Consider the following 15632-nt stretch of genomic DNA (forward strand, 5'->3'; position numbering starts at 1 on the left):
TAAAATAACTGAATACTGAAACATTTTCCTGTATTTTTCCAGTTTTTTTCCTCAGTTTTATCCATGTGACAGAGATCTCTCTGATTAGTTTTTTATTCTGTCTTTTTACTGTGTTTTGATGCATTTTTATATAGATAAGATGAATAAAAATAGGAAGACTTTTCATAAAACCATAAAAGGGCTAGGTGACTAACAGCTGTTAAGCTGTATTAGAATTCAAGCTTTTAGTGCCCATTTAATCTGAAGAAGAGACTGTATATGGAGGCTATAAACAAAACAGGGCTTTTAACCGTGCTGTTTTCTCAAACTGTCTATGGAATGATATCCCTAAGGCTGCATGACAGGGTGGTACAGACTAGTGTGGTGTCTCTGACGTCTCTATTTCGGTTACTAGAGCCTCCGCTGTAAACAAGCTTGAAGCCAGGTTGCTGGGCTTTCTAAAGGTGCTTAGTTTCAGAGGCAAACAAGGATGTTGAAATGATGCCAGATTTTAAAGGCAAACAAGAATGTTTTCCTTGGAGCAGTTGGGCGAATAAAAAGTCAATATTTTTTAGGCTGTCAGGTATTCTAATGGAGTTTCCAACCATGGAGTTGGAGAGCAAACCAAACAAAATTTTATAAAAGGAAGTGGAAGACCACAAATAAAAGGGCTTTGAAACATCCAAATCAGGAATAATTGCTTAGGCCCTGCAGCAAGTAAAGCAGGTTTTCAAACATCTGTTGACAGTGATTACTAAAAGTTGTTGATATCATGACAGTTGAGTGTCCTGTGCAAAATAATTTTCTATTGTTTGTCTAGTTCCCAGTGGAGAAGTGTCTGTCTTCTGCAGAGTCAAATTTACTGATGTGTTGGCTTTAAATATGCCATGTATGGAGTCAGTAGCAAAGCGACATCTCAGTAAAGGTGAATCTCCGTTATTACAGTGGAATCCTGAATTCATGAACCAGCCCGTCAAGACTGCAGAACCCAGGTCGGTGTTAGATCAGTAACAAATGGATTTCTGGAGGCACTGACACTTTTATGAAGTGATGTGATGATCAAAGTCTTCCACCAAACTACTGTCTTCTGAAATGGTTTTTCTGTGTGTTTTGTTTTCCTTACTACATCTTAAATGGAATACCGAAACTGCTATGGCTGCGCGTGTCAGCTGTTAATATGAAACTGAGCTGAAGCATATGTTTCAGAACATGAACTAACTCCATATGCACACATACAACGCAGATAAAATTGTGAGCATCCCTCTGCAACTTCTTGTCCTTCATAAGGTAGCACTTCACAGCAGCACCGTTCCAGTGATCTTCTTGGGTGTTCAAAGGTCACCATCCAAAGGCTGGAGCAGAACAGGGCCGTACTGAACAGTCTTGTTCCTCCTTCTCGCCAAATCATTCCCATTTTGAAAAATTGTGGTGAACTGCAGATGCTCGTACCTCTAAAAAGTGCTGTTCCTGTTCCTATTATGCAGGTCTGTGAGTGTTAATGGCTGTAGGAATAACTGGGTAGAGGAACCTGAGTGTCTCATTCTTGTAGAGAGCACAGAGGCAAAATAGAAAAGTACTTTACACGGAGACTTCCTAAAAGATCTGAATGCGGGATAAAGGTCTTCCTCATGTTGTTTAGTGCAAGATCGGCAGTGAATAGAGCATTACTGTTAATGAACTGTGAAGAGATGAGGCGCTGCTAACTCTATAAGTAAAGGCTAAGGCTGGAAACGATGCAAGAAAGTTTGTTTGCAGTTGATTGCGTCCAGGTATTTAGTGCAGTCAGGCATGAAAACAGTGGTATGATTTTATCGCAACTCCCCTGTAATATGTCTGTAAACCATCAACAGTCTTTCTCCCAGAGCCCACGGTGTAGTTTTGATAATGTTGCAAAGTTTTGGAAATGTTTGAGCTTTACAAAGAAAAAAAAGTTATTTTTGTAAAACCAGCATCCTGAATGGCCAGGAACATTCATGATTTTTGCATTGAGTGCTCTTAAGTGCAAACGAAGGACCTGAGTCTATGGGATGCTAAGATCCCTCAGTTTCTACTGACGGAATAAATGTATACCAGCATTCAGTTCCAGGTTCAGCTGTTTCCAAGAACTCCGAGTGTTTTAACTATTCAATTTTGCTTCTCTTACGGCTAGAAAAAGATACTTTAGAGAGAGCAACTGAAGGACCTCAATTTGCTTAGATTATGAAGAAAAGATTTACAGGCTCTTTGCTTAAAGCATGCAAGTGTCTTCATGGAGAACAAATAAAACTGAAGGACTCTTTAATTAATTAAAGCACTAAAATCATAGCAATAACCAACCTCCTGAGAAATTCCAATAGAAACAGGTTGCTATTTCTAAACAGGGCTATTAACTACTGAAGCTTCTTGTGGCACTGATGGACGAGTTGAAGTTTCCAATACTATAGAATGGCTGGAAGACATGCAAATTGCTAGCTTTAATAAAGGAGTACCAAAGTAAAAGTCTTATTGTATTGGGAATCTGAATTAAATAGTGTAATGTGGCTTTTTGCCTTTAATTATTAATTTCTGAGAAGATACGAGGTATGCTATTTAGGTTTCTGACATTCTTGTTACTCTTCCTTCTTTCCATCCTTCCCTTCCGCTCTGGAGGTGAGGGATAACTGACTCTAGTAATGCAGGAATTTCTTTACAAGCCGGTCTTCTGCTTGACATTTTAAAATAGGTCAAAGCTGGAGGTGCTAATTTCTGTTAGGGCTACAGGGTGAACAGATGCAATTTCAGTAGTAGCTTCAATGGTCTGATTTTAACATACTATTCTAAGCATTTCAGGGCCCTTGCTATATTTGCTGTCCTTCACATAAAATCAAGTTGGTCTAAGCAAACACCTTAATTACCAGTAAATGTCTGTGTGTGTGTCTGGGCTACTGAACTGAGCTCTGTGTTATCTCTGTAGAGTAAACCAGGCAATTATCTAGGTTCCTAGTTTGAGTTTTGGTGCCCATTTGTAGCCTTCTAAATGTAGGTGTATTCCAACCTTGCTGTCTAAAAATACACCTATTTTAGGGAGCTCAGGTGACTGAGTTTTGCAGTAATAAAGACCATCTCCAGAACATACTTAGTCTCCTTCTGACATAATACTTTTCACCTCTTTTTATCACGTATTCTGAGATGCCCATCGCTGTCCATTGAACTGTAGAAAGAATCAGTGATTAGCATAATCTAAGTGCTGAACAATAGACAGCTAAACTTAGTGTAAACAAAGTTTCTAAAAATGAGACCTGAGAGATCTTGCTGGTTGACTGTAACTTGTTTTATGTGTACTGACTGGAGTTATGGTCATGTTAATTCTGCTATTTTTTGCTTTAAAAAGAATAAGGTTAGGGTAAAAACAGAAATTCAGTCATGAAGTAAAAAATAAAGCTTGAAAACAAGTTCTGTTGCTCACATTTTTTGTCTTTATATGAATTTTGCTGCTTATGGTTTATGTGGTTATTTGTATTTCTGCAAAGCAAGTAACCAGTGTTACTGGATGGCTCACATGGGTGCGGGTGGTACATGCAATGGTTAATGACACAACTTGAATTACAGAACTAACGGTAGAAAGTATTGCTATTATTAACTACCGCATTAATTCAACACCTCCTAGATTTGGAAGTAGAGGAATTTAGGGAATGGATGAAGTTGGTGGTCTCTTTTTTTGTAATCTTCCGTTCTTGTGGCTGTGGGGCTGGGACTGTTACTCAGAGGGCTTCATTTTCCAATAGAGAATGGAGCGCAAAGTGGTGCCGAGACTTTTTTCTGCTCTCCTGCCTCATACAACCACTTTCCTCTCACTTCTCTGCAGAAGAGAAGTCCCATTTCACTGGATGAATGTGCACACAGCTGCTCTGCCCCGTTCCTTTGCTGGAGCAGAGCATTTTTGGCTGGGGAATAAGGAGGGAGCAGCACAGGACGCAGGGGGACAGGCCAGGACACTGGTGTCCTACGTCACAATGTGGATGTCTCAGTTTTCATCTGTTTATCACATAACTTTTGAATTGTGGCACGAAAATTATTTCTGTCTTCCCTGAAGATGAAATGTAAGGGTTGTAAACCAGCGGTGGGTTCACATAATGTGATTTGAAACGCACCCAGTTTTCACCTGGATAAATTCTTAAGTGCAGTCAGGTTTACTCTGGGGCTTTTATCAATCTTGTCACAAGAGGAAGTCTGGATCTTGGAGCTGAATGGTACTTTTCTTGGCTCTTGGAGGAGGGCAGAGGAAAGGAGAACTTGGGTAACTCACATTTCTGACTAATGAAATCCACATCAATCCACGTTTGTTTACTGTTAAACAATACTCGTATGTTACACTCTTATTCCTTATTTTACCTGTGGTATTTTATACCCTCCAGCAGGTGCTGCTGTATCCTGCTAATGTCTTCTTCATGGAGGAAAAAAAAACCCAACAGTCATTTGATTTAATATTATGCAACTGGACTTTGCTCTTTGTTTTGCATCATGAATGTGTCTGGGTGCTCTTCTCTTCCTCAAGTTATTTGCCAGCAGAGGGACTAAGGAGGGAATTTTTATGATCCCAGCATATTTAATCCTGCAAGTGCTCTTTGTAAGAAGGGGTTGAAGATCAGTGGGAGTGGGCCATGCTGAGTGCAAGCTGAACAGGTGCAGGTAGAAATACATTTGTATTCCTACAAAATGTGAAGAATCACAGAATCACAGAATGGTAGAGGTTGGAAGGCACCTCTGGAGATCATCTAGTCCAACCCCCTGCCACAGCAGGGTCACCCAGAGCAGGTGGCACAGGAACGTGTCCAGGCGGGTTTGGAATGTCTCCAGAGACGGAGACTCCACCACCTCTCTGGGCAGCCTGTGCCAGGGCTCTGCCGCCCTCACAGCAAAGAAGTTCCTCCTCATGTTTAGGTGGAACTTCCTATGCTCAAGTTTGTGCCCGTTTCCTCTTGTCCTGTCCCCAGGGACCACTGAAAAGAGCCTGGCCCCATCCTCCTGACACCCACCCTTTAAGTACTGATAAGCGTTGATAAGGTCCCCCCTCAGTCTTCTTTCTTCCAGACTAAGAAGACCCAACTCCCTCAGCCTTTCTTCATAAGAGAGATGTTCTAGTCCTCTAATGATGCAAGATTAAGAAATGCAAGTGTTTTCTTTAAAGTAAAAAATATTAAATAAAAAAGTAAAGTTATAAACATTTCTAGTTGGCTCCCTGGTTTTCCCAAACTAAAGTTTCTTGAACTTTAGTAATTTAAGCTTGTGATTTTAAATCAGCCTTATTGTTAGCCTAATAGCTGATCTTGAATGCTGGAAGTTTGCAATAGAGGTTACACAGCACGCACTTCAGAATCGCTTATTTAGGATTTCCATGTGAAGAATTGTGGCTGAGTTACACACAGAAAATGTAAAGAGGAGATGTGCTTCCTTCTGTTTGCTGAGGGACCACTTGTACCAGGCAGGATTTTTTTGTGGGTAATAATAGCTGAAATTAGGCCTCGATATGGGTTACACATCCTTAAAGTCCTTGAGTTGCATCAGGCCAGAAATGCGCTCACGAGCTAAGAGATGTCATTGATCTCTGGTACTTACCTGTGTCTTTGTACTGTATTGCAGGCTGTACTGTATTGTAGGGAATTGAAATTCTGCTGTGGTGGTTTTCCCCACTGTTACAGTGATTAAACCTGGTTGTGACTATAATTTTGGCACTTCTGTGGTTATCTGGGAGACTTAGAAGGTGAATCCAAGTTTCATAAGCTGAATTATTGGTTTGCTTTTGATATTTTAACTTTATTAGTAGTCTAAAATGTTCAGTACAAGAATAATGACAGTAAACTACAATCATAAATCTCAGGCAGGCAGCACCTGCTACTCTACCATGTGAAACATCATGTGAATCCTTCTCTCTAACCTTTCTTCTGTGTTTCTTTTAGAAACCCAACCTGTCTGTGGCGGTTAACTCTTGGGAAGCTACAAGGATGGGTCGGGAGGAAAACTCTTCCTTTTTTCCTTTTGCCTCAAACCCAAACGCTTAGATATAATTAGATTGCAAGAATTCTGATAATCTACATAATCCAGATGCAGTAAACATATAGATAAAAAGTCTTTAGTCAGTAAGGTCTGAAGTTCTCATAACTTTGATAAATTAAGATTTTGATCTTTAATGAGTTTCAGCTTCGCTGATTTCTGGAATGTCTCTCAGTGCTAAAGAGGGCAGTTCATTTTATGCTAAAGCTGGAAGTATTAATCTGTTTTAGATTCTGTGTAATTTTGTGTGACTCTCCATTCTTTAGAGAAAAGGAACTGTGTAGACAAGGTGGCTAATGAGGTTGCTGAAGTCAAGGGGCATTAACCCAAATTTGGAAATGGGTCTATGTCTTATGACATGGAGATATGTAACCTAAATGTAATTATAAGTAATTGATATATTAAGTGTATGTAATAATAGTTAACGCTTATTCAGTGATTTCTTTTTTTAGACTCCAAGGCAGCTCACAAGACTTTTTACAGTTTTGGCCCCCGTTTATAGATGAGAGGATGAAGTTGCTAAATGTGAAGCGACTTCCTCCTAAAGAGTGTTTCCCTGTCAACATCTCACTTTAGTTGTAGTCTTTTAAGGTACCAGAAGGCAGGCAAAACTCACCAGCCAGCAGTGGCAAAACTGGGAAGTGTTCAAGTCTGATGCCTTTTTCTTGTGGATGTGTCACTTCATAACATTTTTTTTGGTAGTTTTTTATAAATGATCATCATTTGTTGATGATGTTGTAAGTAACCACAGAAACATTGCTGATTGCTTGTACTGTTGAGGCAGTTTTGCCTTGCTTTCCCTTGAAGCTAGGCTTTCGTGTGTTGAAAATATGAGTAAATGGGTGAAGTCTGCATTTCTACCTCTTTACACAAAATGTACATTAGACTTCCAGTAAAACTATTTTTTGCCTCCTAGGAAAGAATGCATATTTTTTACCACAGCTTTCTAGTACTGATAGGTGCTTCAGCTGTTTTTCGCTATGCTTGGCCAGGATATATCTGGAAGAACAAAACGTGATTACAGCTCCTAAGATATGGTTACCAGCAGTCAGATCGACAAAGGGGTTAAAAGTGAGACAGCCCTATCTTTTACTTCAGTGGAAGTGTAGTTAGTGATTTAAAGCTCTCCGTAAATGATTGTTGGAGATCTGCCACGGGTAGCAGAGCATTCAGAAAGCATACCACAGACTCTGCTTCCTCCTACAGAGCGTTTGCCTGTCAACATCTCACTTTAATTGTAGTCTTTTAAGGTACCAGAAGGCAGGCAAAACTCACCAGCCAGCAGTCATGGAAGATCAGGTCTTTACCAATGTTTATCAAAATGTTAATGACACCACTGAATATAAGATTACAGACTTTGAGGAAGACAAAGGGGATAATCTTTCTGATCCTGTCCATGAAGATCCAGCATCTCCTTCTTCCATCACTGCTACCCCAGAGAGCGTGGATAGTAGTCAAGAGAGCTCAGAAGATAGCCGTAGGAATTCTGTGGCCTCTCAGCATGGGGCTGATGGGGAGGATGGTTCCCCTTTATCTCACTGTGGTGCTGAAGAAGACCACCCATACCAGGAGATGGATCCGATAAGCCCAGCTCTGGAAGATAAACACGTAGAGGGCATGGTGTTTGAGAGCAACATGTATTTTCCTCCGGATATCCAATTGCATCGGAGCCAGAGCATTTCTTCCAACTCTTCAGCTTCCCTCAAGTTCCCCCCTAACAATAACTTCGGAGAAACTGACAACTTTCAGGAAGATTATGAGATTTTCATGTTTGTAAAGGTAAGAGCTTGGGTGCTTCTAAGAATACGGTGGTTTTAAAGCCCAAATCAATGTATGTGTCCTCCAAATCAGTAAAATTCAGCTACCTGCTGCTTTGTTCCCAACTCTGCTGCCCGGGTGCTGCAGGACGCCAATCCATTCACATACCTGTTACATCTTAAGGCGCAGAAAGAGAAGAGTTGTGTTGTGCGGAGATGCCTGGGATTTCTTCACTTCAAGTGGAAGTATGAGTATGGTGGAAGTATTCTGATTTTGCTGCAATTCATATATTCTGCGAATCTCCCTGCTGTTACAGCTAGACTACTTGAACTGGTTTAGTTAAGCTAGTTCAGCTATCCCTGCATTTCACTATCTATCGAGTAGCTAACAGCTCAAAAGTGATAGTTATTAATGCTATGAAGAAAACTAAATATATATTTTCAATAATGGCAATAAATTTTCCATAAATGCTCATCCCTGAAAGAGGTATTTCTTTTATTTCTTTCAATTTTTACATTAATATAGTTCTGTGACAGTTTCTGTGACAGTATTTTTCATTGATTTCAAGTTAGGTATAAATTATGGAGGGGACTTTCACATTTTCACTAACCTTATGAAATACTACTTAAATTTCTGAACCATAAACACCTGTGTTCTTAAATAAACACTATAGTTCCCTTCATGAAAGCTCCTGTATTCAACCTTTCTCAATATTTATTAGGCTGTAGCACAGACCTGACAGTTCCTCCTTTTTGACTACCTAAGAAATAAATTTTCAAGTTCTTGTTTCCCTTGAATAGGACCATACACCATGAGTGTAATACTCTGTAATTTCCACAGAAGTCTTGTGAAGTTTTTCACTTTTCAACATAAATAAGGTTATCAGAATCTGTTCCTCAGTTCCACAGGGGCTTTGAAAGCAGAAAGAGAGATTTTGTTACCACACATAGTGAGAAGTGTTTTCATGGATGTCTGTATTTGGTTAATTTAGTTTATTTGAGCAAGAACACACTATAACCTTTGCGTTGGTGTGAGACGCTGATTATCTTGTATGAGCTAGGGGAGGTCAAATGGCTTGACGGAGTCTCCTAGTACTTCATTTGGTTTCTGTTGTAAATCTTGGAAAATGGAATTAGTTAAAAAATTATCCTACATTTATTTGTAGGATAAAGGAGAACACTTCCGTAAAGGGTCAACATAATCCTGAGATTCTTTTGAATTCATTAAGAGAATTATGATTTAAATATTTTTCCCTTGTTTCATGTCTTCCTGTAGATGAAAAGTTGATGTTATTCCCCCTTCATGTCTCCTTTCTCTATGTGACAATCCTTTGGTATTTTTTGCGTAAATGTAGATCGTTTATAAATTAGTGATAAATTAAAAACAAACAAACAAACCAGAAATGGCTATCAGGTTACTTAGTCTCATTCTGCATAAGACAAACCATAAAACTTCAGCTGTTTCTCTTGAATTTCAGTATAACTGCAGCCACTCTTGTAAAAAGGCAGGTATTGTTCAGGGAAGGGAGTATCTGCCAATTGCGGGGTCATGAATCGTTCCGGGTCCATGCGTACTCAGGGGTTTTTGCCATGGATTTCTGTAGAAGTGGGTTATGAGAGCCATGTGTGAGGGCACTTGGCCTTTTTGTTGTTTTCATAGGACTTAACACTGTATGACTCTTTGAAGCGGCGTCTCTCCTGTTTCTGTGACCGGATCATGGCCATTGCTAACAATATGTTAATTATATGGGCAAAGTAAGATCTATGGTGGTGTTTCCAGTTCATATCTTTGCTTGTAGTCCTGCATACATGTTTTAAAAATTGCAGCAATTGAGTATATTTTGTTTGTTAGCAACCTCATGGTGTCAGCAATGCGAGTGTTGTATTTTTGCTTTAAAATCATCTCTCTATATCCCTTATTAGTTCACTTTCCTCCTGTTTCAAAATAATGCTGTCCTCTCTTTCTATGCATGAAAAGAGAAAATGCATGCAGATGCTCCCATTCAAGGAGAGATGAGGGGGTTAATTTGAATTTCTGAAAAGTGGGAAGAGGGGCATTTTGAAAAGAACTGTCATAGAGAAGGACTGAGGAAGTCCTTTTCCTTGTTTTTGTTGTGCAGAGTAGCCAGTATCCCATAAAGGGGCTTATCAGCTAGAGAGAAGCACAAATTTTGGACTCTATTCACTTGCCGAAACGTAAGTGCCTACTGCCTTTGAGATGTCCTTGAGCCCCAGGACATCCTACCTGGCTGGAAGATGAGAGGTGAGGCTTTCGGGTGATCCATGCTGGGATCCTTCTCCAGCAGGAGCTGGAGGCCTGATGGGCAGAGCACTGGATCCTTCTGTGTGGGTGGCTGAACTGAACTCCTGTGACCGCGTTTTATTGCTTGAGAAATTGATGACATTTCATTTTTGTTTTGTTTTGTTTTTTTTTCCTTTTCTTTCTGGTATTGAGGTAATAAAGCACTAACTCCATGAAGTGCAGAGCCAGCTTTCCTATCTTTAATTATATAGATAGCAAAAGTCAGACTATAAAATCGAAGGTCATAGAGTAATATATAACAAGAATTGTGAAATACCTGAGGGCTATCACTTCTTGCGCATAGGAACCAAATCTCTCAGCTGTGTCAGTGGCTATTATTTATAGACGATTCCCCTCTCGTATGGTCTCTAGTCCACCTGAGGCCAGTGTTGCTCTGAAATTGGCTTAATCTTCTGTATTTGCTCTTTTCTGCCGGCATTAACAGTGACAGACCTTTGCTGTGGGACGACAGTGGTAACGACAATTCTGCCACTATTTATTCCTACCTTTGTTTGTAGCACTAATGAATCTCTGTCAGTGGCTGGAAACGTGAGTGTCAGACAGAGGTCGCTGCTGACTGAAAACCAGAGAAAGTGGGAAGACTAAATGGTATCTAACTTACGGTCTTAGCCAGAGTGCACAGCCTAGAACAGAAATTTAACTTCATCAGAATACTCTAAGTGCTGTCGCGTTGTGACCATAGTTTCAGTCAGACTGGATAATCTTTTCTGTAGTCCATTCTGTGTTACCGGACACCAAAAAAATGTTTAAATCACGTTAACCCATCTTTCACTGATTATCAGTACGTGGTAACTAAGTCATTGTCAGCGGACTATTTGAGAACATGCTGTAAGGTAAAAAATTTTGGCTTTCATCAAGGATTTCCCTGTACCTTTAGTAGCAGAATACAGCATGTACCAACATGGAGATGTCTGTGTGAATTTAGCAAGTCCAGGCTTGTCACAGCCACCTTAATGCCCTCTCAGTCACCTTGTAATTTCTTCAAACAAAAGCCTTTGAAATTTGAACAGAAATATGACTGGCGCACAGGCTGTGTTCCTGCGTGCATGGGACAGCTTGATGTAATTGTAGCTTGTTGCTCAGAGGCCCAACCTTTTCACTTGCCTACTGTATTTCCCTGTTCAGCAGCGTGTTTGTTCTGAAGGTTGAGTTTCTTTGAAAATTTAAACTTTTTGTTTTCTGAAGCTTGAGTTGTGATTTAAAGAATAATCCCTCTATTTTCTTTTCAGAAGAAAATTATTGCCCTTCTGTTTTATTGATGACCTGAGACAGGCTACAGATTATACCCTCTCTATACTCAGTTGTGCCATAGGAACACAGTTCCCAAAAGAAGGAAGGTAATTCTTTACCCCGAGCAATAAACACCTTGTGTTGTGCAAACAATACAAATTTAACACACTGGTTTAGCATGGTGAACACACATGTTGGATCGCTGCACTGGGGTAACAGAGTTATGGATGCTGGAAAGCACCTCTGGAGATCATCCAGTCCAACCCCCTTACCCAGAGCGGGATCACCTATAACAGGTTGCTCAGGGCCATGTCTGGTCAGGTTTTGAATATTTCCAAAGATGAAGAATCCAGAGCTTCTCTGTTCAACAATTCCAGTGTCCTACACTCATGCTAAAAATGTGTTTTCGTATGTTTAAATCAGAATTCATATATCTCAATTTGTGCCTGTTGTCTCCTGTCCTTTCACTGGATACCAATGCTTATATTTAAGAATGCTGTTTTAAGAAAGATACTGCTTTTAACTTATCTGCACATGAGAACTTAAACTTTTAGCTGTTTCCATTGGGATTATTGCATCCTTTAGTAAAATTTCTTTAAATCAGTAGCTGGGAAATAAAGGACATTTCTGTTTTTCCTGCAAGATGCTTCCCACTCTCTTGTTTCCAAGTCAGGAAGGTCTGAGGGCTCTAACTTGGTGGCACAACCCTGTGACTCACGAAGTTGAGCTGAACTCCCATGAATGACAGACCATGTTCCTAACAGGGACAGTGAGATTAATTGCTTGTATCACTGCAAAAATCATGCTCCTTCCCATTGAGTTAGTTTTTCTGTTGCTGTATGGAGCATATTGGTATCTGTTGAGAAAGTTTTGTTTAAAAATGTGTATTAATGGTTTAGAACACGACGTTACAGGACGTGGCCAATTTTTAGCATGTAGTATTTGAAAAGAGCAGAACCACATGGATGCCCAGTCTTAAATTAGTGGTTATGCCGGTGCATTGCTGAGCAAAACTGAGCATTTTGTAGAAGCAGATGAAACGTGAAAGAGCACCCAGCACAGCTAAACATTTGTAGCTTTCAGTAGGAACTCCTGCAGGGGCTTCAAATAAAGAGATGGATGTCGACGTTAATGAGATCTTATCAGCTTTTCAAATTTTCAGCCACTTATTTCTTACTGCACTCATAGTCTACAGAGTAGAACAACTGTACTTGCAATTTTGGTGGTAGATGCTTGCAAGCGTAATTGGGTGTCCAGAGAGCTTTTAGCAATGCAAGCCAGGTAGTCTTTTAATGGACTCCAATCCAGCACGTAAGACTGGTGTTAAACCCTATCTTTTCCACCGAGGTTTGCAGGTAATAAAAGGAGTTCTGGCTGAAGCCAGGTGGCAGGTGTAACTCTCTATATGTACATAAAATTACAGTAATTTGGCTTTTTATGACATTTTAGCTTTTAAAAATATTTTTTAGAATAAATCTAATGGAAGTTAGCAAATATTATTTTGGTTTTATGAATAAGATTAGAAAAAGGTTAAATGATTCATAATCCACCTTTAAATAGTGTTAACTGAGCAACTTGAGCAGGGAAAAGATCCAAGAACTATTTTCAGAGTTCTCCGGTCATGGCAGATTTACAGACCAAGATGCAACACGCTGAAGTTAACATATGCCCGTCAAGAAATGACTAATGGTCATCATAAAGTATCCTAACGTGATACTTTTTTGATAATTTAAATGTAATTAATGGATGTTTTTCACTGCAAATAGCCTTACTTAAGTTAGTTTACAAGTACGATGATGTATAGAAAGACAAGTCTGGAATATCACGTGATAAGATGTGTCCTCCTGCTCTCAGTCATATCTAGACTATCCCTAACAGGTGCTTCTTTGAAAACATTCAGCGATGTTTTCATCAAGAAGATTTTCCGATTCAGCACTGCTACCAATTTGTCTCTGTCAGTGCTTAATTACTTTCCCGAGACAAATATTTTTCTTTATTAAAACGCCATTGCTCTGAATTGTGCTATTTTTCTTTATAATAAATAGGTCCTTTATGTATTAGAAGACAGATACCAAATTTCCTTCAGTCTTTGATTCCCTAGACTTGAAGAACTTCAGTTCCTGCAGCCTGTCTTCAAGCTTGAGTCATCATTTCTAAACTTTGAGTGGTTTGGTGTGTTGTGGGTTTGGTTTGGTTTGGTTTGGTTTGGTTTTTTTTTTTTTTTTTTTTAGGGTTTTTTTTTGACCTTTTCCAGTTTTTCTCTCGTTAATTTCTAGATTTCTTAAGCTCCAGTTTCCATGTACAGGTAGTGTATTTAGCAGAATACTAAGTAGCCGAATATTAAGAATTACTACAGCAAGTGCCTCTTTAATTCATCATCTGTCCAACTCTCTCGTTGGGATGCTTTATCCGCTGTATTTTTGTTTAGGATTGCAAACTTCATCTTCTAGCCCTGGTATTTTCCCGATAGATGTTCCGGTAAGGGTCTGAACCATTTATTACCCGCCTGTTTGCAAGCAGCTGTACTGCAGTTCTGTCGCACGGTTCGCGCCTGCCGTTTGACTTCAGGTGCATTAGGTTTCTCCGAGCAATGTGGTCAGACTCTGATCACCCCTTACTGAAAACAGTATGGTTTGGAAGTCAGAAAATCGCTCTGATATAAATCCGATGTGGAGCATACTAAAACCAATGCTTTTGCTCTACTAACTCAGAAAACAGAGATACGCCTGTAATATCCCCGCACCATAGTATGCAGATGCAACATGGCTTTATGGCCACCTCCTACACCCTGTTATACATAGAAGACTGGTGATCTCTTAAGTCTCAACATATAAACCCAGGAGCTATACAGCCCTTATTTCTGAGGAGGAAAACTGTGTTGTGGGTCTCTTCATAGCTTGATTTATGCTTATCTGAATTACTCTGTGTGCTTGTGTGAAAAGATTAGCGAATGGCAGTTCTCTTACAGATAACATCCAGTTCCTCGACTATCAGTCATGAACAGAACATGTGCTTTAGCAGCAGGGCATAAACAGTTTGCTTAATCTTTTGGATACAAAGGGTAAAAGGTCTTGCTTCTGACCTCTGCTGAGTCTGTGCCTTGCTTGTGCACCTTTTCTGCCTCCGGAAAGGTCTATGAATCAATTTGCAGCTGACACTCCCGTGCCACCTTCAGCTTCGGGCTCCAGCAGCGACTGTGGCTGGGTATAGCACAGTAGCGTAGCAACAGCTTCAAAATACGGACCCGTATTGTCTAGGAAATTGTTACTGCACAGTGATTGCGGCAATAGCAAATACAATGTAAATATGTAGGTCATACTGAGGGAAAATTAAGATGGAATTTATTTACTCGTTTCTTTTCCGTGCGATTTTCTTTTTGTGACTCCCTCTTTGATGTTCCGGAAAGAAGACTGTTATCCTAGCCTGGTTTGTTGTTTTCTTTTGAAACGTATCAGTTCCTTTTGTTACATTTTAAGAGAGGAAGATGTTTGGATTTGTGGATTGATTACTCTTTTGCTGTCCCTGACAACGTATCTATGTAGCAGTACTGTCAGCTGTTAAATGGTTTCTGTCCAATATAGAGGGGTTTGTATTATTTTTAATTGTTTATTGCAGAAGTACCTAACGAGCAGCTCTGCTGAGACTGATATTTTACATCTGTCTCACAAAATACAAACACAAAGTAATAGATAGTCCCTGCAAAGGAACTGGTAATGATATATGTAAATTATTTTGGAATCTGCAAGAGGAAAGCTGCTTTTCCGCTCTGCTCTTTATTTTCTTAGATGTCAAGGGTTGGATTTGGCTCACCTGACTGTGTCTGTACGTTATTAACTACATCTCTGCAGGCTATCATCTAGGCTACTTTTGCAGCAAAAAAGGCTATCAGAAATAGTGCAGTGGGATGCTAATTCACATGGCCAAGTGAGCCTCAGCTGCAGGGTGAGGTCAGTTCTTCTGTAGACTCCATTCGTTGAATCAAGGAGGGACCTGCTTCAGTTTTCCAACCATAGGCACCCAGTGCTGGTTTAGATGCCCTAAGTCTCCCCTCCTGGCCTCCAGCTGCCTCTGCAGAAGGCCACGGGTCTCCCATAGGTCCTTTCTCATATATGTTTAAAGATTTCCTCAGCTATCCTAGGGCCTCTCCAGTGCTTCAGGATATCTAGGTTTACGCAACTGAATCAAGCCATAAACTTTCACTGCATACAATGGCACGGTCACCTGAAGTTAAATAAACTGAATGCCACCAGTGACAGTTTAAATACAAAGCCTGGATTACTAGATTAGACTAGGAGCTAATTCTGATAATGGGTATCTGGAAGCAAACTCCAGAC

General features: G+C 40.0%; 1 protein-coding gene across 1 annotated transcript in view; it reads left to right on the forward strand.

Moving 5' to 3' along the window:
* The first annotated feature begins 7275 nt into the window (after positions 1-7275).
* CLIC5 (chloride intracellular channel 5) overlaps positions 7276-15632 on the forward strand; it is a 78638-nt gene continuing 70281 nt past the window's right edge. Inside the window, exon 1 of the mRNA XM_074582043.1 lies at positions 7276-7767. Within this exon, the coding sequence (XP_074438144.1) occupies positions 7276-7767 (492 nt within the window). The remainder of the gene's footprint in view (positions 7768-15632) is intronic.

This window comes from Larus michahellis, chromosome 3 (genome assembly GCF_964199755.1).
Source record: "Larus michahellis chromosome 3, bLarMic1.1, whole genome shotgun sequence".
Classification (NCBI taxonomy): domain Eukaryota; kingdom Metazoa; phylum Chordata; class Aves; order Charadriiformes; family Laridae; genus Larus; species Larus michahellis.